This window comes from Rhinatrema bivittatum, chromosome 5 (genome assembly GCF_901001135.1).
Source record: "Rhinatrema bivittatum chromosome 5, aRhiBiv1.1, whole genome shotgun sequence".
Lineage (NCBI taxonomy): Eukaryota > Metazoa > Chordata > Amphibia > Gymnophiona > Rhinatrematidae > Rhinatrema > Rhinatrema bivittatum.
The window spans coordinates 278,675,304-278,696,386 of record NC_042619.1 but is presented as its reverse complement, the minus strand read 5'-3'; the positions used below and the strand labels follow the sequence as shown (position 1 = coordinate 278,696,386).

The following is a 21,083-nucleotide window of genomic DNA, read 5'->3' as shown; positions in this document are numbered from 1 at the left end:
ACCTTAATTCTACAAATTTCATGCGCACTTTAAACACTCGGTTCACCCAAAACCTGCTTCGACCAAACAATGAGAAACCATAGGTGAAGTGATCTTCTTAAGCCTCAAACAACTGTGATGTTCAGGTATTCTGATTCTGATGGACCTCTTAGATTTTCCTATATAAACCTTTAGCCAGAGAGAGGTGCTGGAGTAAATAACAAAATTGCTGTTACAATTATAAAATCTTTGTATATTATATTTGTTATCAAATGGATTGATAAATGAATCTGTATTCTGCATAACTTTACAACAGAGGCAATGTCCACACTTAAAATTACCTTTGACTTTATTCAAATACAAATCTAACAGATCTCACATGGCCTCACATAACACAGCTGGACAACTTTTTTCTCTCAAATTGGAAGCCCCAGAATACGCAAATCTGATCATTTTGTTATTCATACAGGGACAATGGACAATAAATGGCAATTCTTTTTTATTTTAAACAATTTATGTGAAACAGTAGAATAACGTAAGACGCAAATAATCATATCACGCTCCCTTTCTTTCTTAGGCTTGTTGTTCAATAAAAGATCCCAATAGCTGAACAATCCTCTTTTATAGGCTTGCCTAATATACTTATGAGGGTAACCCCTTTCACTGAGTTTGGCACTCAGTATCCTAGATTCTCTCTTATAATCACCAATTGTGTCTTACTCTAAGGAATTATGATAAAGGTAGGCTGTCTTTCAACCTTTTTGGGTGAGCACTGTCATATCTCAATAAGCTGTTATGATCCAAAGTCTTTCTAAATAATCTCAGACCTTTTCCCTTATTTTTAAAACTGACATCTAAAAAATTAATGCTCAATAAATCAAACTGTGAAGTTGTTGCGGTTACGCAGGTGGACCCCTTGCCCGAGGTGGAGTGACACAACCTGTGGAGGGAGCCCCCATAGGTCCCCACAGTCAGAAGACAAGGCTGGGCTGGAGCAGAGACCCCACTGTGGCTTCACCACTACCAGCCCTCGTTCCCCTGAGGTTGAGCCCTTGGGTACTGGGACCGGCTGGAATTACATGGGGTCTCTGAAGGCTGCGGAATCTTCTTTCCAAAGCGGTCTTCCTTTTGTTTTCTTCACATCAGAAGCTGAACTGGCAGCAGTGCACGTTGAAGAAAGCCAGGTGTAGGTCGGGTCAGGCGGCAGATCTCGTGGTCATGATTCCAGGCATTAGTCAGGGCAGGCGGCAGATCTCGGTCAGGTTTCCAGGCGTAAGTCAGGGCAGGAGGCAAATCTCGTAGTCGGGTTTCCAGGCAAAGTCAGGACAGGCAGCAGATCTCGTAGTCAGGAGGCGAAACGAGGGTCGGAATCCTGAAGATCGAAGATCAGGAATTCTGGAACAGGAACGAGACCTTAAAAGCTAAAGCCAAGGCAAGGTCTGAGAGCCAGACCTTACCTTAAGTAGCAAAAAGGCTGGGTAGGACAAGAGGAGGGGCCGAGGCAAATTCCTGCCGAGACCCCTTTAAATCTTGAACGGGAACGCGCACGCAGGCCTGGGAAGGCCCAGGGAAGGCAGGGACGGTGCCAGGGATGGCAGCGCTTTGGAGAGGCCTGGGCAAACGGGCCTATCGACTTGCTCGGGAAGAGGAGCGAAAGGGAGCGCCCCGAGAGCGGCTGGCCGCCGCTGCCGGCAAACAAGAGCGGGTGGAAGCCACGCCGCAGCGGTAAGAGGGGGCGCCCGGCGACCCTAACAAAAGTAAATTGAATATGGTCATTACAACTATTTACTCATTTATGAAAAGATTAAAGTTCTTCAATGGTGTCATTCTACAACATAAATGTGTCATCTATGTATCTTTTCCAAACCTTGATATTAACAAGAAAATGAATACAATAAATCCAAGATTTCTCAAAATCAGCTATATAAAGTTTTGCAAGTGAAGGAGCCATAATGGCACCCATTGCAGTTCCAGATATCTGTTGATAAAATTTGCCCTCAAAGACAAAACAATTCTTTTTCAAAGCAATGGATACTAAACGTAAAATGAAATTAGTGGGTACCTCATTTGGTCTAGGTCTAAATTCGTGTCTGCTCTATAGTGATTAATGCCTCTTCTTGTCGAATACTTGTGTATAGAGAATTTATATCCATTGTTACTAAAAAATAATCCTCCAAATCACCATTCAAACCTATTTCATTAATGAAGTGGATGGTATCCTTTATATACGATGGAATCTGCTTTACAAATGGTTTCAAAAATTTGTCTACTTAAATAGACAGAGGTTTCAACACAGAATCATCGCCTGATATTATTGGCCTCCCCAGTGGGTTGGATAATGTTTTGTGAATCTTGGGAAGCATGTAAATAGTGGATATCCTTGGGTGATCTTTGTTCAGAAACTTAAACTCAGTCCACTTAAGAAACCCAAATTGTAACCCTTCTATAGTGATGACCTTAATCACTACCAAAGCCTGTGCCTCTTCTGGGCTCCTTGGTACGAAAGGACTGGCCTACTCAAAGGCTGATTCCTCTGGGAAGCTGTAGGATCAAAAGCATCTGAAGGATTGAAAACTCTGTAAGGTCAAAAGCATCTAAAATCTCTGGCACAAACTCTTGTGCCGAAGAAGTGAAGCAAGTGCTTTTTATCTTTTACTAACTGAGGAACCTCGGCCTCACCCCACTTATGGCCATTTGTTCCAGCTCACTCTCAAACAAGTGTAATCCCTTAAAGGGCAATTTTGTAAGATTAGACTTTGAAATTGTATCAGCCGATCAATTCCTGAGCCATAGCTGACAACTGGCTGCTATTACTGGAGCCACTCCTCTGGTAGAAGTGAAGACTAGGTTGCAGCCCGCATCCACCAAAAAGGCATCTGCTGGTTCCATCACTGCACTGGAATTCACACCATATATATCAACAAAGTAAAAAGTAGCAAATCACCTGGATCGGATGGTATGCACACCATGATTCCGAAAATGAAATTTCAGATCTACTAGTTAAAATTTGTAATTGATCATTAAAATCATCCATTGAACCTGAAGTTTGGAGGGTGGCCAATGTAACCCCAATATTTAAAAAAAGGACTCCAGGGGTGATCCAGGAAACTATAGATCAGTGAGCCTGACTTCAGTGCCAGGAAATATAGTGGAAAGTATTCTAAAGATCAAAATCAGAGAGTATATTGTGGTGATTTGAGCCAGAGTTGAGTCTCTGTGCTGTAAAACTTTGGGTGTTTTCCTTAAGGTGTGAAGGTCATGACTATTTCAGCCCAGACCAAAATGAATCGGGGAGGAAGGCGAATTAGCCGCCCCCCCCCCCACCCCCACAAAACAATGAGCACCAACTGATGCGACCCTGCATCCCGCAGGGTACGCAAAGGAGGACTGAAGCAAAGTCACAGGTGGTATGTGTGACTAGCTGCAAGGATGCCGGAGCTCATGAGCCTTGAGCAGGAGAAGTGGGAAAGGGGAGGGAAGTCGCCCACTGCTTAGATGTTCAGAGACACCTTCATAATGGACCAGGGAAGAAGGGGTGGGGAGGGGGTGGGATGCCGTAACCCAGGCAGGGGGGCTTTGGGGTTGCTCCCAGTTGCCCACATGGGACCCTAAGGCTCATGACTAGTAACTGGGGCGGGAGCGCCTCACTATTCCCATGCACACGCTCCCGAAGGAGGGCGTGCACCATTGCCCCGAAGGAACCCCTATACGGCCTACAGCTGAATTGTTAGGGAAGGCTGAGGTCCAGGGGTGACTGTACACAGTCCATCGTCGCACGCCCATTGCCAGACGAACTCCTGGACTCTGTCTGCTACCACAGCATGCTCAAATTCCATCATTAGCCTGGTCCGCACAACACCGCAGAAGATGGGCCAGCAGGCTGTCTGTGTACCGCCATCCATCGCCGCTATTCTGGAATAGTGAATAACCTGTTTGGCGGTGGCTAGAAGGAAATTGATGAGGCGGTCTCTCGCTCTCAGCCTGGGGTTGTTGGCGGTGATGTGACCAAAGACCAAGAGGTGCGGACTAAAATGGACCCAGAACCTGAGAAAGAGGGCTTTGAGGTCTGCGAGGAAGGTCGTCAGCCGTGGACACCGGAGAAAAATATGCTCCAGTGTATCCTCTTCCCCGCAGAACTCGCACCCTCCTCCCGAACCCCGGATACGCTCCAGCAGGCCCCCAGTAGCGATAGCCCCATGGGCGATGCACCACTGATATCCCCGGTGGGTTTGGGGCTCAATTCGGAGTAGAATTGTTCCCACCGAGGTTTCTGCGCACCGCCCAGCACCCTCCGCCATGGTGTATCAGGGCGGCTAAGGAGGGTACTCTGGTGCACCCGGTGGTGTAGCAGTAAGTTGACCGCCTCCTTCGGGGCTTCCTGAAGCGACAGCTGCTGGAGCATATCCAGCCGACTGAGGCTGGGGGGCGGGGGACAGGGAGGCCGAGGGGGTCCTTGAAGGTGTTGCGGTGGGCCGATTAACAGGTCCAGGAGAATATTTATTTTATTTATTTATTTAACTTCTTTTACTATACCGACACTCAAGACCAGGTCTTATCGTACCGGTTTACATTAGAACAAGGGGAAAAATCAATTAACGTATAAGTGGAAAAGAGAAGTTACATTAAAACAGGGAGAGTAAAAACATGGGGGAGGGACGGGCAGGGGTGGAGTCTCCTGGCCTGAAGGACCCCCTTGTACGGGCTGGAGGGGTCAGGGGGTAAAAAGGCCCCGTATCTCCCTGAGCAGATGACCGGCTACGTACGGGTGCCCCATGCACATGCGCTGGGCCAGCACTTCTGGGGTCACCCAACATTGCCGGTCTGTGCTCAGGAGATCACCGACCCGTGTGGTCCCGGAATCTATGAGCCATCGGCGCACCTGAGGGGAGCCCAGGGCATTCACAACCAGAGCGGGGTTGTGAATAAGGGGCTTCTCTGGAATCTCCAAACTCAGGGGCGCCGAGGGATCTCGTGTTCCGGAGACCACACTCCAGGCTTTGAAAATATCCTGGTAGAAGACTGGAAGCGCAGGGAAGTCGCGAGTGTACACTTCCCTGTCTATCACCAAGAGCTGCCAGTCGTACCGCAACCCGCCCACTTGCTGGAGAAAAAAGGCCCAAAGCGGGCGCCACTGTGGAGGCGGGTCTGCGTACAGGAATCTCCGCAAGGCCTGGAGCCGCAGGGTGTGGACTTTGCATTTTATGTCCACCACCACCTCCTGCCCTCCCTCCCCGAGGGGGAGCCCCAGGACACCTGTGGAGACCCAGTGCTTCCTCCCGGCCCAGAAGAAGTCCAGCAACTTACTCTAGGTGCGGGAGATGAACTCCGAGGGTGGCCTCAGGGCAGCCAGCCGGTGCCACAGCATGCTGGACACCAGCTGGTTCACCACCAAGGCCCTCCCTCGGAAGGACATGAGCTTTACGAGACCCTTCCACGTCCCCAGACGAACTGCGATCTTTTCCTCCAACTCCTTCCAGTTCGCCGGGGCCACAGACTTCGCAACGGAGAGGTGGACACCCAGATATTTCAGGGTCCCCCTGCCCCACGAAAAATTAGCAATCTGACTAGGGGGAGGGTCCACCTGTTGCGGCCCTACCCAAAGTCTGGAGCTTTTGGCCCAGTTGATTCGGGCTGAGGATGCGGATGAAAAAACCCGCTGGCAGGCTCGCACCCTCTCCAAATCAAGTGGGTCCTGGACCATGAGGAGTACGTCGTCGGCGTAGGCCGAGAGGGTGATCCGCATCTCCGGCACTCGCAGCTCCAAGCCAACGAGCCGCCTGTGCAGGAGACACAGGAACGGCTCGATGGCCAGGGCATAGAGCTGCCCGGAGAGCAGGCACCCCAGACGTACTCCTCGACCGAATGCCAGAGGTGCCATCAAGGACCAGTTGACCTTAACAAGGCACTCTGCAGAGGAATACAGGACACGGAGAAGACCCACGAAACGGGGGCCGAACCCGAATGCCTGGAGGGTGCCCATGAGGTAGGTGTGACCCACCCTGTCGAAGGCCTTCTTCTGATCAAGGAACAAAAAGCCTACCGACAGGCCGGTCCTACGGCAAAAATGAAGCAGGTCCCGGACCAAAAAGATGTTGTCAAAGATGGTCCGGCCCGGGACGGTGTAGGACTGGTCGGGGTGAATCACACACGCCAGCACAGACGCCAGCCGCTGCGACATCGCTTTGGCTATGATCTTATAGTCTGTGGAGAGCAGGGAAGACCGCACGCCAATTCCGAATGTCATGCGGGTCCCCATTCTTGGGTAAGAGGGTGAGCACCGCGCGACGGCTGGAGAGGGGAAGGGCGCTGGCCTCCCAGGCTTCCTCTAGGACCCGCAGGTCAGGTCCTAGGAGATCGAAAAAATGGGCAAAGAACTCAACACTCAGGCCGTCGATGCCCGGTGTCTTATTGTTGGGCATCTGACCCAGCGCGGCAGAGAGGTCTGCCAGAGTGAAGGGCTCCTCCAGCCTCTCTCTGTCATGCTGACTGAGCGCAGGAAGCCCATCTCATAAGTCCCTACAGGCATTCGGATCGACAGGGTCCAGAGAGAAGAGGGCAGAGTAAAAGTCCCGTGCCCTCGCCCTGATCCTTTCCAGCTCCGTGAAGGGGGTTCCGTTGGCGGAGAGTAAACACGTCATCCGCCCCTTCTTCCCCCTCCTCTTCTTAAGTGCGTAGAAGAAGCGCGAGCTGCAGTCCATTTCATGAAGGAACTGGACTCTTGAGCGCACAAAGGCCCCTCGGCCTCGCCGCTCAAGGGCCCGAAGGGTGCGCTTCTTCTCCTCATACTCTGCCTGCAACTGGTGCTGGGCGTCAGAGAGCCCCGCCTCGAGAGTGAGCAGCTCCCCCTTGAGCCTCTCTGTCTCGCGTCGCCGCTCCCCGTTAACGTTTCTAGCATATTGTCGATAGAGAAGCCCGAGGCGGATCTTCCCCACATCCCACCAATCGGCGAGTGAGGAGAAGTCCGCCTCGAGCTCGCGCCAGTCTCCCCAAAACTCTCGGACCACCAAGACGAGCAGTTTCTCCTCTAAAAGCGAGTTATTGAAGTGCCAATAGGCAGTGCGAGGCTCGACTGAGTCGAACCTCACCCTCACGGTCACCGCATGGTGATCCATGAAGGCTACCACCTCATTGGCACTAGAAAGGGCTCGTGACATCAACCCGAAGGAGAAATAAAAACGGTTGATCCGAGAGCGAGACACCTGTCCGAACCGCACCCGGATATAGGTGTGGCCGTCAGATGCCCCGGGGTGATGTGTTCGCCAGACGTCAGCCAGGGACAGGCGATGGACCACCTCCCTGAGGACAGCCGACGAGGCAAGGTGCTGTTCGCTCCCCGTACGGTCGCCGCGCTCGAGGGTGCAATTAAAATCACCCCCGAGCACGACCTCCTTGTCGGCATCCAGGGTGTCCAAGTAGGCAGACATCTGGCGAAAGAATGCTTCACGTTTGGGTCCGGCAATCGGGGCATACACGTTAACTAGGTTAATCGTGCAGCCCTCGATCCGGGCCCGGAGGTGAAGCATGCGACCGGGCACAACAGGTCTGACATCCAGCACTTCGTCCTGTAGGGATTTCGCCAGCAGGATGGCCACTCCGCCGGACCGCCCAACGGAGTGGTTGAGCTCCACCCTGCCGCGCCACCCCAGGAGCCAAGCTGCCTCGGTCTCCAGGGTGGATAGGGTCTCCAGAAGGAAAGACAGAGTACCCCCCGCCATGAGGAAGGAGAGCACCCAGTGCCTCCGGAGACCCCTCCTGCAGCCGCGGATGTTCAAAGTGCCGAATGTCAGAGCCATTCTCTGTCAACAATGCAACCGGTCACATGGGGTGGCAACTTACAAAGGGTCGCCTGCCCCATGTTGGTCCATATTCTCCAGCCCGACATGCTGGCCGAGCACCTCCTCAGGTGACAGGAGGAGGGTCGGCTCAGCGGAGGGAATGAGGGGTCCCGAGAGGCCAAGGGATCCGGCGGCAGCCGTAGGCCCTCCCTCAGGGGATTGACCCTCATTCCCTGCCTCCCTGGTAAGGGAATCAGACCTCCCCCTGGATGACGGGGGGAGAAATTGCGGTTCGACAGCTGGAGGAGCACACCGATGAAGTTCCTGCGTCTTCCCCACTAGGAGAGCCGCAGTTCCATCGGGAGCTGCAGAACAGTTAGGAGGGGATTCCGCACCACCATCCGTGCACACCTCGACCTGTCGAGCCACAGACGGAGCAACAGAGCACTGTGTGCCCTCGTTAGCCCCTGGCGCAGACTCAGGAGGCCTTCCCCTTCCCTCCTCTACAGCACTAACAGAGGGAGGAACCACTTGCAATGGGATGGGGGGGGGGGGGGCGGAAGGTTCCGTTCCTAAGTCATTCGTGTCTTCGCCAGGGAGTGGGCTAAACAGGGGGAGGTCCAAGGCAGTGATAAACGGGAAGGGAGAAACTAGAAGTCCTCCGGAGACCAGCTCTAAAAAGCTGGCCACATCCCAGCTCTGGGCCGGCAGGCTGGAGGCGTCCAGGACAGGAAGGCCGGGAATGGGCGGTGGGGCCTTCTTCTTTGGGCTGGGCGGGTGCGCCTCAGAAGTCAGGGACCACACCGACCCAGTTGTAGAAGCCCCCTGACCTGACTCACAACCCTGAAGTCTCCTCTTCCTAGAGATAACGGTGGGGGGAGGAGGCTCCAGCGTGGGTGTGACGCTATCGGTGGTAACCAGTGCTTGTCGGCCCTGAGTGTGCCCTTCACCTACTGCGTGGTCTGATGCTACCTCCCTTCCTGCCACTACCGAAGAATCCCCCGAGGGGGCAGGATGGAGGCCGGGCCATGTTGTTACCAGCTTGCGCTCCCTGTTCCGGAGTAGGAACTCCACTACCCTTCATAGGTAGAGGCTCAATCGCCTCCATGCCGATGCTGGAAGGGGGGGGGGGGAAGGATCCACTCCGCGGGCCGGGAGCAGCTCAGGCTTTCTTCCTTTTCTGGTGGCAGTCCTAGTGACTGCCACTTCTAGGCCCGATGGTAAGGACTGGACGCCCATGTTCTCCATCGGAGGATCGTGGTCCACCGAGGCTCGGCAGCTGCAGCAAGCTTCTTCTGTTTCTGCTTTTGAGGCTTGGCACATGGAGCTGGTGGAGTGGACGCCTCTCCCAGGGGTGGAGAGGGGGGGTCCTGGCGTCCGCGGTGCTGTTCACGAGCTCTGTGGCTCTCGGAGGACCAGCTTCGGGGGCGACCTCATGCCCTTTCGGTAGATGTCCTTTCTGCAAAGGACACTCCTTCCTTTCGTGGCCTACCTCTTTACATAGGTAGCACCGGTCCTCCATCGTACTGTAGAATATTCTGTACGAACGGCCCCCATCTCACACAGGGAACCACCCCTCGACGCTCTCCATGCCCCTGGGGAGTACAATCCATGCCTGGCGACGATGCGACTCCACGTGCTTCATCACCTTTTGTTTGAAGCCCAGGGGAAGGACGGAGACAGCGGTCTTTACCTCCCTAGGGAAGCAAGCTTGTGCAGTAGCCCCTCCTCGGTCAAAAATGGTGGCATGTTGGAAAGTATAATGCACACCCCCTGGGCGTCCAGCGGCTCTAGGATGTGAAAGACATCGTCCACCACAATCCCGGTAACTAAGGCTGCACGAGCTGCAGCCAGGGATCGAAGGTAGATCACTGCCTTTCCGCTTTCCCGGCTCGCGGAGTGCACATTTCTGCCCCCACTACCGCAGCCAGCGCTTAATCTCGAATGCTTTTCGTGGTCAGCATGCTACATCGGATGGCATGTCTGTGGCTCAGGCCGCACCTCCCCCCCACGATGACCGGTGAGGGGGCAGGAATTTGCCTATTCCTGGTGTACCCAGTGGAATGGGTGGCGCTGGTGCCGGCCACAGCGGCTGCGTATGAGAGGCCTATTGGAGGAGGCGTGGCTTGGGTGGGGGCTTCTCGCACAGTTTTGTCTTCCTTCTTTCTCCCTACCGGAGCACTGGTGACGGGACTTTGAATGCTCGGGTCACCCGGGCCCGGGGGAGGGGAGGGGAGGTGGGCGGGGCGGGCCTGCCCTTCGAAATGGTAGATGTCATTGCGGCGCTAGCTTCCGATGGGGCGGGAGGCTCCACAGTGGCCTGGGAGCTACCCACAGGGTCCTCATCAGCTCTGGCTCAAGGAGGAAGACTCGTGGGCTCAACCCTAGCGCTCTCACGCCGGATAGGCTCGATGTGGTCACCCTGGGGATCATTAGTAATCGGTAGCGGAGCGGTCTTCTGCTTCCCATTGGGGCGCTCCGCAGCCCCAGGGACTGTAGGTGAGGGAAGGGGTTCCTCCACGGTGGATACCTCGGGGAGAGTTTCCTTCACCTCGGTTCGGTCGCGGACATGGGCCCACTGTACCTGCTGCAGTAGCTGAGGGACGGTGACGTCATCAGGGCGTTGAAAGGTGTGAGAAGGCCCCTCCCCTGGACTCTCCGATCCTGCATCGGAACAGGGCACCGGCTGTGACCCCGCTGGCTCCTTGACCTTACGGAGCTTGGGAGAGGCTTCAGAACCCTTCTTCCTCCATCTCACAGGTCCCTTTCTGGGCATGATGGTTTTAAATGCTGACCCAAGCCGCCGGCGATGCAGGCGAATGCACCCAGGGAAGGGATCACTGAGCCGTGCAGGGTTTCTGTAGGACACAGTCCGTAAGTCCTTTCTAGGACCCTCAGCCCTCCTGGATTTCAGCTTGCCTCTCGGTGTGAACTGAAGGGGGAGGGGGAGGGGGAAGAAGGGTGGAGTACACCTAAGCAGGGGAGGGGAGGGGAAGAAACTGCTCAAAACCCATGAACTGCAGAGGAACCATACGGAAATGAAGGCAGGCTGTGCACAGGCCACCAAGCACTGTGCACTGTGGAATTGCCTCTATGGGGGGAGGGAAAAACAAAATGGGGGAGGGGGATTAAATAAAACTGGGAACTGAAGAGCCAAAAAGGGGGACAAACACAATCCAACACAGAACTACAAGAAGGACAGACAACACCACAAACACACAAAACTGCAAAGGAACAGACAACACTTCAAACAACCCCCTCAAACAAGGAACCAAATACAGAGAAACCAAAACCTATAAACTATGCAAAAGAACAAATGGAACTAACCAAACTAACTCCAAAGAAACTCTAAAGAGATACAACAAAGGGAAACCAAAGAAAAAATGGGGGAACGGGAAAGGGAGAGGGACAAGCCCCAGCTACCCTTGCCCCACCCTAGGTGCCTTGCTGGGCAAGTTCCTCAGTAGTAGTTTGAAAACTGACTTATCGTGGGTGAGGCAGTGGTCATAGCAACAAGTCCAACTCCCTAGGAGAAAAGAGGAAAGGGGTTCTCCCCTTCAAGAGGGGGAGAAGGGCCAGGGGAAAGGAAGGTTTCCCCGGGGAAAGAAGCCAAGAATTGCAGTTCCTCACTGCTCAGAGAGAGCTCCAAAGCTGCAGCCTCCACACACCAGGTGTGAGGGACTTTGCAGGAAGGAAACTACATTTCCCAGATGCCCTGGTAGTCAGCCCCAGGAAGGGTTGGGGGCAGGGAACCAAATAGGCGGTGTCTTCCTAGGGTGGGGTAGGTTATCTCACATAAAGAGAAGAACCCTCCAGAAAAGGATAGGCAATTAAGGAGAGCTCAATGAAAGGTGAGGTGGATGGAGAGGCTGAGGCAGAAGGACAATAGTGCCCAGGTGCACCTTTATTCTAAAGCTAAGTCAGCTCTAAGATATCCCTTTCCCTTTTACTTCTGTGCAGCAGTTTGGGTGAATAAGAGTGGCTAGCACTGCTATGGGGTTAATTAGAGTGGCTAGCTCTTATTACTGAAGAAGCACAGCTAGAAGGTTTTATTTAAATATTGAAAGCACTTATTTTGGTGGTTGGGAACCAAGGGGGAAGTGCTGTGAAGTAAAAGATGTTTTTGGAGTTAACAGCACTGAAAGCAGTGCAAAAAGGGTGGTTGCATTAAGCTACCGCAGCTGTTGAGAGTTGTAATTAGGGCCATATAGCTGGCCTAGGGAGTCTCTCTTTTAACGGGGTTTTTCAGTACTACTTTATAGCTGGGAGAATTAGGAGTTACAGTTGTATTAAACCAGCTGTGCTTGCAGGTATGTTGAAGGAGAGCCTAGTAGAACACAGGGAAGGTTGGTTGTTTTATGTTAACGAAACCTTGGTTTAAAAAGGGGGGGAAACCCAAGGTCACATTGATTGGGGGAAATGTATTTCAGGCAATACTTATGTTATGTGTGACTTCTTTGCTGTGAAGTGGGTTTCAATAAACTGCAGAGCCCTATATGAAGATATTGCCTGGGTGTAATATCTTATTTTAGGTTATGGCAAATGGGTGCTATGCCGGGAAGGTGACTCCGACTTCCAGTAGGGAATGAGTACGGAGCAGTCTCAATTCCCTGGCTTTGAGGGCCTTCCTATATAAGTAACCTTAACCAATAGCTTCCTTGCCTAAAGGTTACACTGTCAGCAGTACTCTCAGGAGAAACATCAGTGTTGACTTGGCTATAAAGGAATCTGCGGCAGCAGTCCTTGAGAGGAAGCATCCAAGCCTGAAGTCACCCCAAGGACCTGCCACTAGAGGCGCCCCACATCACCACATTATTGAAAGACATGGTTTAATGGAACACAGTCAGCATGGATTTACCCAAGGCAAGTCTTGCCTCACAAATCTGCTTCATTTTTTGAAGGGGTTAATAAATATGTGGATAAAGGTGAGCCAGTAGATGTAGTGTATTTGGATTTTCAGAAGGCGTTTGACAAAGTCCATCATAGGAGGCTTCCAAGGAAATTAAAAAATCATGGGATAGGAGGCGGTGTCCTTTTTGAATTACAAACTAGTTAAAAGACAGGAAACAGAGAGTAGGATTAAATGGTCAATTTTTCAGTGAAAAAGGGTTAACAGTGGAGCGCCTCAGGGACCTGTACTTGGACCAGTGCTTTTCAACATATTTATAAATGATCTGGAAAGAAATAGATGAGTGAGATAATCACATTTGCAAACAATACAAAATTATTCAGAGTAGTTAAATCACAAGCGGATTGTGACAAAAAGCAGGAGGCCCTTGCGAGACTGAAAGATTGGGCATCCAAATGGCAGATGAAATATAATGTGAAGAAATGCAAGGTGATACATATAGAGAAACGACCCATGCTGTAATTACACGATGTTAGGTTCCATATTAGGAACTACCACTCAAGAAACAGATCTACATGTCATAGTAGATAATACATCGAAATTGTTGGCTCAGTATGCTGCGGCAGTCAAAAAAAAGTAAACAATCCCCATCATTCATCAAAATAAGTTAATGCATGCGTTATCAAAAAGGGGTGTGTTTATGAAAGTTTGTAAGTTACCGCACCATGTGGTAACTTACTACTTTACATAGGTATTATTGCAAATGCAGTAAACTTAGCACGCACTGTGATAATCATTTTTCACATCCTGTGCTAAGGAGGAGCAGAGAGAGATAAGAACTTTGGATAAGTTCTTGGAGGAGAAGTCCATTAAGTTGTCTTAAAGAATAGCCACTGCTATTACTGGCATCAGTAGCATGGGATCTACTTAGTAGTTGCCAGGTACTTGTAGGTCTGGATTGGCCACTGTTGGAAACAGAATGCTGGGCTTGATGGATCTTTGGTCTGACCCAGTATGGCAATTTCTTATTTTCCTATGACTTCTTGAAAGATAAGTAAATAAAAGCAATCCACCAGGGAACAACAAGAAGCTATATGCAAATTCACTGCCATCACTTCAAAGGCCTGTTTAAGGATGGCCTCAATTCTTCTATCTTGTGCATCCTTCAGTGCCACTCCCCTTCCATAGAATAGTCCTCTGCTTGGTGATGGCTCTTACAAGCACATCTCCATTTTATGAAAATGCAATTTCTCTCTTGCAGTTGGATCCAGGGGGGTACAGCCCTTCCAAGGTTTGTCCCCCTTTAAAATTAGCTTCTGAGGTAGCCCATTTAAGATCAATCAATTCTTGAATAGCCTCTATAATAGGGAAGAAACATGAGGCTTTACGGAAAGAAAGAAAAATGTGATCTTTCTTTGGATCAGACATGGAATTAGCCCCCGGTACCCCCAGCATCTTCAATGTCTGGAAAATCAGAACTGATAACTCATTTCTATGAAAGAAACGCAACATAGTTTTATATAGCTCCAGCCCCAGAAGAATTTCCCCATCCTCCAGGGAGTAAGGATCGCCTTCATTATCCTTGCCATCTGGGTCCCTATCAGCGTGGCCCACAACAAGACTAAATTTATTCCAACGCATTCCTGCAGCACCAGGCAGGCGGGAATCCACAGCCCGTAACCTGAATTGTTAAGATTGACCAAGGTCAATGACTGGGCCTAAAGAAAGGACTGCAGCCCTTGAAAAATTCCACCCAAGAAAAGGCAGAGGAGCCATGCCAAACCAGGGGGTACTAGTTCTGTGCCCACTGAACTACCTTCCTCCGCTGACGAACCAATTAGGGGAGCCCCAGTTCCAGGCAAAACCTCTGGCAACTCTTTCCATTCCCACATCATGCTGGGAAGGCCCTGGCTTAGCAAAAATCAGAGAGACAAGTTTTCCTGAGCCTCCAAACAGTGCTGACACAGGTGAGAGGGAATGCCAGACTAAGATGCCAAAACTGGCAAGCAGCACAAAGGGTAAGGTTCTTAGGCTTCTTTGCTATTGGTACCATAGTCATTTAACAGCAAGTCTAAATAGGTGTCCAAGAAGTGTGCACCCAGCTGTGCTCACAATAGGCACTTGTAAACAATAGGTGCTAAAAAAATGGGCGCCCAATGCACTATTCATGATAACCCTCAACTTGAGCTCTTGTTTAGGCACCCTGAAATGCACCTCTGTACATCTAACTAGGTGCCCCTACGCGCATAAGGGAGCACCCAGGTAGATGTTCTTATGCACCCAACTGCGCGCCCAGCTAGGTGTACAACTAGGCACACAGCCGGGTGGGCAAGCATGAACTGACGTACCTGAAGAGGGCAGCCTTATGTGCAAAGAAAAGGCATGTTAATGGTGAAAAAATCTAAGCCTGAGAGCAGGGCCTAGCCCAGAAGACTGCTCAACTCGCCAAGCTGCCAGAATACCTTAAGCTCCCCCAGAGATGGGAACAGACATCGGATCGATGTGCCAAGCAAGGAGGCCAAAAGGGATAGGATTGCCCAAAATCAACTCCCCCCCTCTATTTTAAAATTTTTTTTTAAATACTCTTTACCTGAGCTCAGCCTGTCCAGCCGAGTACAGAGTCTGTCTCCGGCTGTGGAGGGAGAGGGCATACACCTTCACCGCCGCGCTCGGCTTTCTGCACCCGCTTGCCTTTCAGTTTTGTTTTTTTGTTTTTTTGTTTGTTTTTTTTACAGCTAAGTCTTTTTATTTATTTTTTATTTAAACGGTTTTATATACCGACAACCGTTTGCACATCGTGTCGGTTTACATGTAACTTACAACCAATGTATATATAGGCATTGCCTTTACAAAGAACAGTAAACAATAGAATGCAGTAACAGAGCAAAAACTAGATAAATTAGAAAGGAGGGATTCAACTAGGAGTGACAAAGGTGGGGGCGGGGAAGGAGTAAAACAATGACACAAATGGAAAGGATATGTACAGGGTTTTGCCAGGTTATGTACAGGGTCTTTGCCAGCAAAAACCAGATACTGGACCAAGGCACTCATCTGAGGGAAAAATTTGGAGGAATTATAAGGTATCACCACAGGGCAGGGCAATAAACGTCTTTATTCTTTTCTCCTTCTATAAAAAAAATTTAAAGCAATCCCCAGTAGAGAGATGCACATACACCATCTGCTGGAGACGGAGAATACTGGCAGGCTGATGTCTGTGCAGAGGTAAATATACCGTGACGTCAGTTTTTCTCCATCTTATAGAAACATAGAAATGACGGCAGAAGAAGACCAATCGGTCCATCCAGTCTGCCCAGCAAGCTTCACACTTCTTTTTTCTCATACTTATCTGTTTCTCTTGGCTCTTAGTAACCTTAGGTTCTATTTCCCTTTCACCCCCACCATTAATGTAGAGAGCAGTGATAAAGCTGCTTCCAAGTGAAATATTAAGTTTGATTAGTTGGATAAGTGGCAGCATAGCTCTCTGCTGTTGAAGCAGAGAGCAATGCTGGATATGCGTGAAGTATTAGTTTTTCTTCTCCCCTGACGTTGAAGCAGGGAGCTATGCTGGATATGCTTTGAAAGTGAAGTATGCCTTGAAAGTCACATTAACTATCATCAAATATTGAAAAGCCTAATAATTGGTAATACCTATAGCCCATGAACCCATCCCTGGTTTTTTTTTTTGTTTTGTTTTTTTTAATTTGGAGATGGCAGCCCTCCATCCTTCCGCTCCGTGAAAGTGGAACACCAACCACTGGCATCCCGCTCCGTGAATGTTCTTATGCACCTGCCGCTCCGTGCAGTGTTTTGCTGCCTCCTCTTTATATGCGTCCTCTAGACCTGATGGATCCACAGTGTTTATCCCACGCCCCTTTGAAGTCCTTTACAGTTTTGGACTTCACCACTTCCTCCGGAAGGGCATTCCAGGCATCCACCACTCTCTCTGTGAAGAAATACTTCCTGACATTGGTTCTTAGTCTTCCTCCTTGGAGCCTCAGCTCGTGACCTTTGGTTCTGCTGATTTTTTTCTGACTGAAAAGGTTTGTCGTTGTCTTTGGATCGTTAAAGTTTTTCAAGTAGATCTCCATCTACTTGTAGAGCTGCAGAACCCATTGGTTGTGGATCCACCTATCTGAATGCTATAAAAAGCTATGGGGTAGATTTTCAAACCGCGCAAATTGGCGTACTTTTGCTGGCACATCAGGCGCAAGCAAAAGTACGTGGGATTTTAGTAGATACGCGCGTATCCGCTAAAATCCTGGATCGGCGCGCACAAGGCTATCGATTCCGTATAGCCGGCGCGCGCCGAGCCGCGCAGCCTACCCCCGTTCCCTCCGAGGCCGCTCCGAAATCGGAGCGGCCTCGGAGGGAATTCTCTAATGCCCTCCCCTCCCTTCCTCTACCTAACCCACCCTCCCGGAGGGAGACGTAAATCCCCGCGCGCCAGCAGGCCGCTTGCGCGCCGGGACGTGACCTGGGGCGGGCACGGAGGGCGTGGCCATGCCCCCGGACCGCCCTGGGCCATAACCACGCCCCCGGGCCCGCCCCCGAAATGCTGCCGACACGCCCCCAAAACACCACGCCGACCGGGCCCGCCCCCCGACATGCCCCCCCTCGCCAAACCCCGGGACTTACGCAAGTCCCGGGGCTCTGCGCGCGCCGGTAGGCCTATGTAAAATAGGCGCACCGGCGCGCAGGGCCCTGCTCGCCTAAATCCGCCCGGATTTAGGCGGATTTAGGCGAGCAGGGCTCTTAAAATCCGCCCCTATGTTCTTAACAGTTACATGAGAGTGATAGATCAAGAATAGTCTGTCTACCAAATGAACCTTATAAGTTGTCTTATTTTGAATAGCTGTTTCATCATACAACATACCCCCAATCCTTTACATTCAAAGAGAAGCTCTTTTCTTTAGCGACATTAGACTTTTCCGTGAACTGCCATTTAAGATAAGAATGATTTTCAGAAAAGTCACTTACCTATTCTGAGTTAGACGCACAATATATTTTATGCCTTCTAATAAAATGGCATAAGACAAACGGCCCTATATAGTTCAAGAAAAAAATATTATTGTATGATAATGAGGATAATACCATGTCCAGCTAAATTCTGCATTTAGCCACACAAAACATGTACATTTTCTGCCAATCTGACAGCTTGTAATTTAACCAGTCAGATAAAAGTTAGCTGTTAAATTTGAGGCATTCTGTGGCTGAAGTAAACTAGCCAGATAACTTAACAGGTTGAATATTAAAATTAGCTGGATAAGTTATCTGGCTGATTGTTTCGTGGAGAAGTCCTAATGTTAGCTGGATAAAATTATCCAGCTATATTATGCTGAGCATCTAAGTGGCAGCATTCTTCTGAATAAACCATCTGCTCACTGACTACTGAATATTGACTTCAATGGCCATAAAATTATCAAAAAAACCAAATTATTTGGTATCCTCTTGCAGAACAGCTGTTTCATCTGTGCAATCTGTTAAAGCTACATTCTTTCACAAATTTTTATTTTCCACTAATAAGTATCACACAACTTTCACACAGATCTTTAACATATAAGTGTGCACAATCTACTAGTTGCATTTGTCACGTTATTTCAAGCAGTAATCTTATGTACATAGAAATTGTGTATTCATAAAGTATATATTCTTCTTAAGTTAACGAATGAGAAGGATAGGACAAATTATTTTGAAGTCTATATTCAGACACAGTCCAGATAGAAAAGTTAGCCAGATACACTTATCTAGCTAACTTTGGAGGCATATTGAATATAGCCAGCTATCTTAATTAGCTAGCCAGCTAACTATAGCCAGCTAACTTTAGGACAGCTTTTTGACTTAACCAGACTGGCTAAGTCATCCAGCTAACTCTGAATATCGGAGTTTGCCAGTTAACTTAGCCGGCTAACTATTTTCCTCCCAGCTACGCCCCTGAACTGCCCCAACTTATCCAGCTAAATTTGTCACCTAAATTATTAATCAGAATTTAGCCAGATAATGGAGAAATTATTTACCTTATAATTTTGTTTTTATATACTCCTGTAGTGATCCAGGCCTGCCAGTATTCTCTTAAAAGCAACTGTGGACAGACTAGCAAAAACTTGATTAAAAACAGGCAACCATGGAGCAAGATCTTTGGCACTGTTCTAAGCACTCCATCCAGGAGGCAGCATGAATATCTGGGCTTGTGGCCTTCTGTGAGCACTCAAGAAGAGGCAGCCAGCAGTGTGCCAAAGGCACACACCAAAGAGGTTCACCCCTTCTCTTGATTTTTTTCCTGGTCTTTTTACTTTCCTAATTATGGGTAAAAAGGGGAAGGCGAAAACTGGGACTCCTACCGCTATTTCAACTCCGGTGAGTGGTCCCATGGATACACATTTTCCTTGTATTAATACTTTTTCTGAAAGATGTTTTGATAATTCTGGGGAGGCTTCTCTAACTTCCAGAGCACCTAACCCCTCTTCTTCCCCCTTGTTGATTTCTCCAAGAGGGTCTGCGGGTGATCCTATCCTCCCCCCCGAGTAGAGGTAACCCTAGAGGGTTTGTATGCAAATCCTTCTAGAGAATTATATTCTGTGAATGAAAGCAATAATTCTCCAGTGCCTTCATTAGCATCCGAATGGCCTGGGACAGGAGTCTCTCCTCCTGTGATAACATCCCCATTGGAGTTAGACTCTGGAGTTGCAGTTCCTATTCCTGTACCAGTTGTTGTTTAATCTGAGGTGTCTGGTACTAATTGATTTGGAGAGAGGTTATCTGAGCCCAATGCAGTTACCCTTAATAAGTTAGAAATGTTGGAAAACAATTTGAGAATTAGGAATCTCTGCATATTGAATTTTCCCAAAATAGAGCATGGAGTGGGATGCTTTGCTGAAAGCACTTGGAGCTCCCAAAGCCTCCTGAGAGGGAGCCCTGTACTTCTTAACCAACCGCTGGAACTTGTCTGCTGCCAGCCCCATCGGCAGTTCTCCACCATGGGCTTATGCCTGCCCCTATGTCATCAAGAAGTGCCTATTAAGGCACCAATGTGTCACCGAGAGACAGCCTTCATCTCCTGTCTCCACTGACTCTGCCTGCTGTTTTTCAGCTCCTGAAGCTGGAACCCTGGACTTCATAACGCTTACCTGACCGCTGGAACTTGTCAGCTGCCAGCCCCATCAGCAGCTTTCTACCGCGGGCTTGTGCCCGCCCACCCTCTACGTCATCAAGAGGCACCTATTAAGGCGCCACACACCAGGCATCGCGTGCCAAAGGTGCGCGACAAAGTGGCTCGCCCCTTTTTTTGCTCCTTCATGCGATCAATCTTATTACTGTTTTAACGGTAACAAAACTTATGATTTCCCTGCTCTGTAAGTTTTGTTTTTTTGTTTTGTTTTTTTTTTGTTTTTAACCTTTTAAGTTTGAGTTACATTATGGAAATCGCCACTATTACTGGTAACGGTAGTTTCAGTAGTTTACCCGCACGTTATCATAAAGCTCCTCCACATCGTACGACAACTTTAATTCTGCTTGTAATGCCTTGTAAATTGACTGCCTTGCTAAAAACTGCCTTCTGCATACTGATCTTTAATGCTCAATCTGTTCTAAGTGATTGGTGCTTTTTTTCTTACTTACTTTTTCTCTCAATCCCGGATACAGTACTCCTTACTGGAACTTGGTTACACTATCATGACAATATCGTTTTAAATTCTATTTGTCCAAACAACTACACCTGTTTTTCGGAACCATGGCCAAACTGACATGGAGTAGGTTTATTGGCAATAATCAAGTCATCTCTTCACCCCTGAGACTGTGAGTTCTGAGACAGCAGTGAGTGCTGAAGAGGACATATATATGCCCTTGTACACAGCATAACTTCCAGAGTTGCTGCCATCAAACTGAGCACCTACAGATAGCTTACGGCGTCAGGTTGATCGTGTTCACTAACTGACGCATCTAGCCATTGTTTGGATCCATGAGTCCGGTAGAAAAACCTTGCCCAGCCTCATGTTGAAACAAACTCACAGATACTCCAACGACTGAGAAGGCTGGAGACTGCTCTTGGCGAGGTTCACCACCCAAGTGAACTTTTGCAGCAAGGAAATCACCTTGTTGGTCACCAGATTGCTCTCTGTCAAAGACTTGGCCCAAATCAGCCAAGTACGGGTGTACCAGGATCCATTCTTTTCTCAGCGCTGCTGACATGACCACCATAACCTTGGAAAATGTTCTGGAGGTGGTGGCCAGTCCAAAGGGCAGCTTCCGAAACTGATAATGGTGACCCAGCACCACAAAATGTAGAAAACATTGGTGCTCCAAAGGGATGGGAATATGAAGGTAAGCCTCAGACAGATCCAGGGAGATCAGAAACTCTCCAGATTGTACAGCCATTATCACAGTTTGTAAGATTTCCATTGGAAAATGAGTCACCTGCAGATGTCGGTTGACACTCTTGAGGTCCAGGTTGGGAGGAAAGGAACCTTCCTTCTTGAGCACAACAA

The 21,083-nt window shown here is 49.5% G+C and overlaps 1 protein-coding gene across 1 annotated transcript in view; it reads right to left on the bottom strand.

The window, feature by feature from the left end:
* Positions 1-21,083, bottom strand: part of LOC115092767 (disintegrin and metalloproteinase domain-containing protein 9-like) — a gene marked incomplete at its 3' end in the record, with an annotated part of 1,804,538 nt that overhangs the window by 1,641,796 nt on the left and 141,659 nt on the right. The window contains exon 3 of the mRNA XM_029604071.1: positions 17,581-17,645. Within this exon, the coding sequence (XP_029459931.1) occupies positions 17,581-17,645 (65 nt within the window). The remainder of the gene's footprint in view (positions 1-17,580; positions 17,646-21,083) is intronic.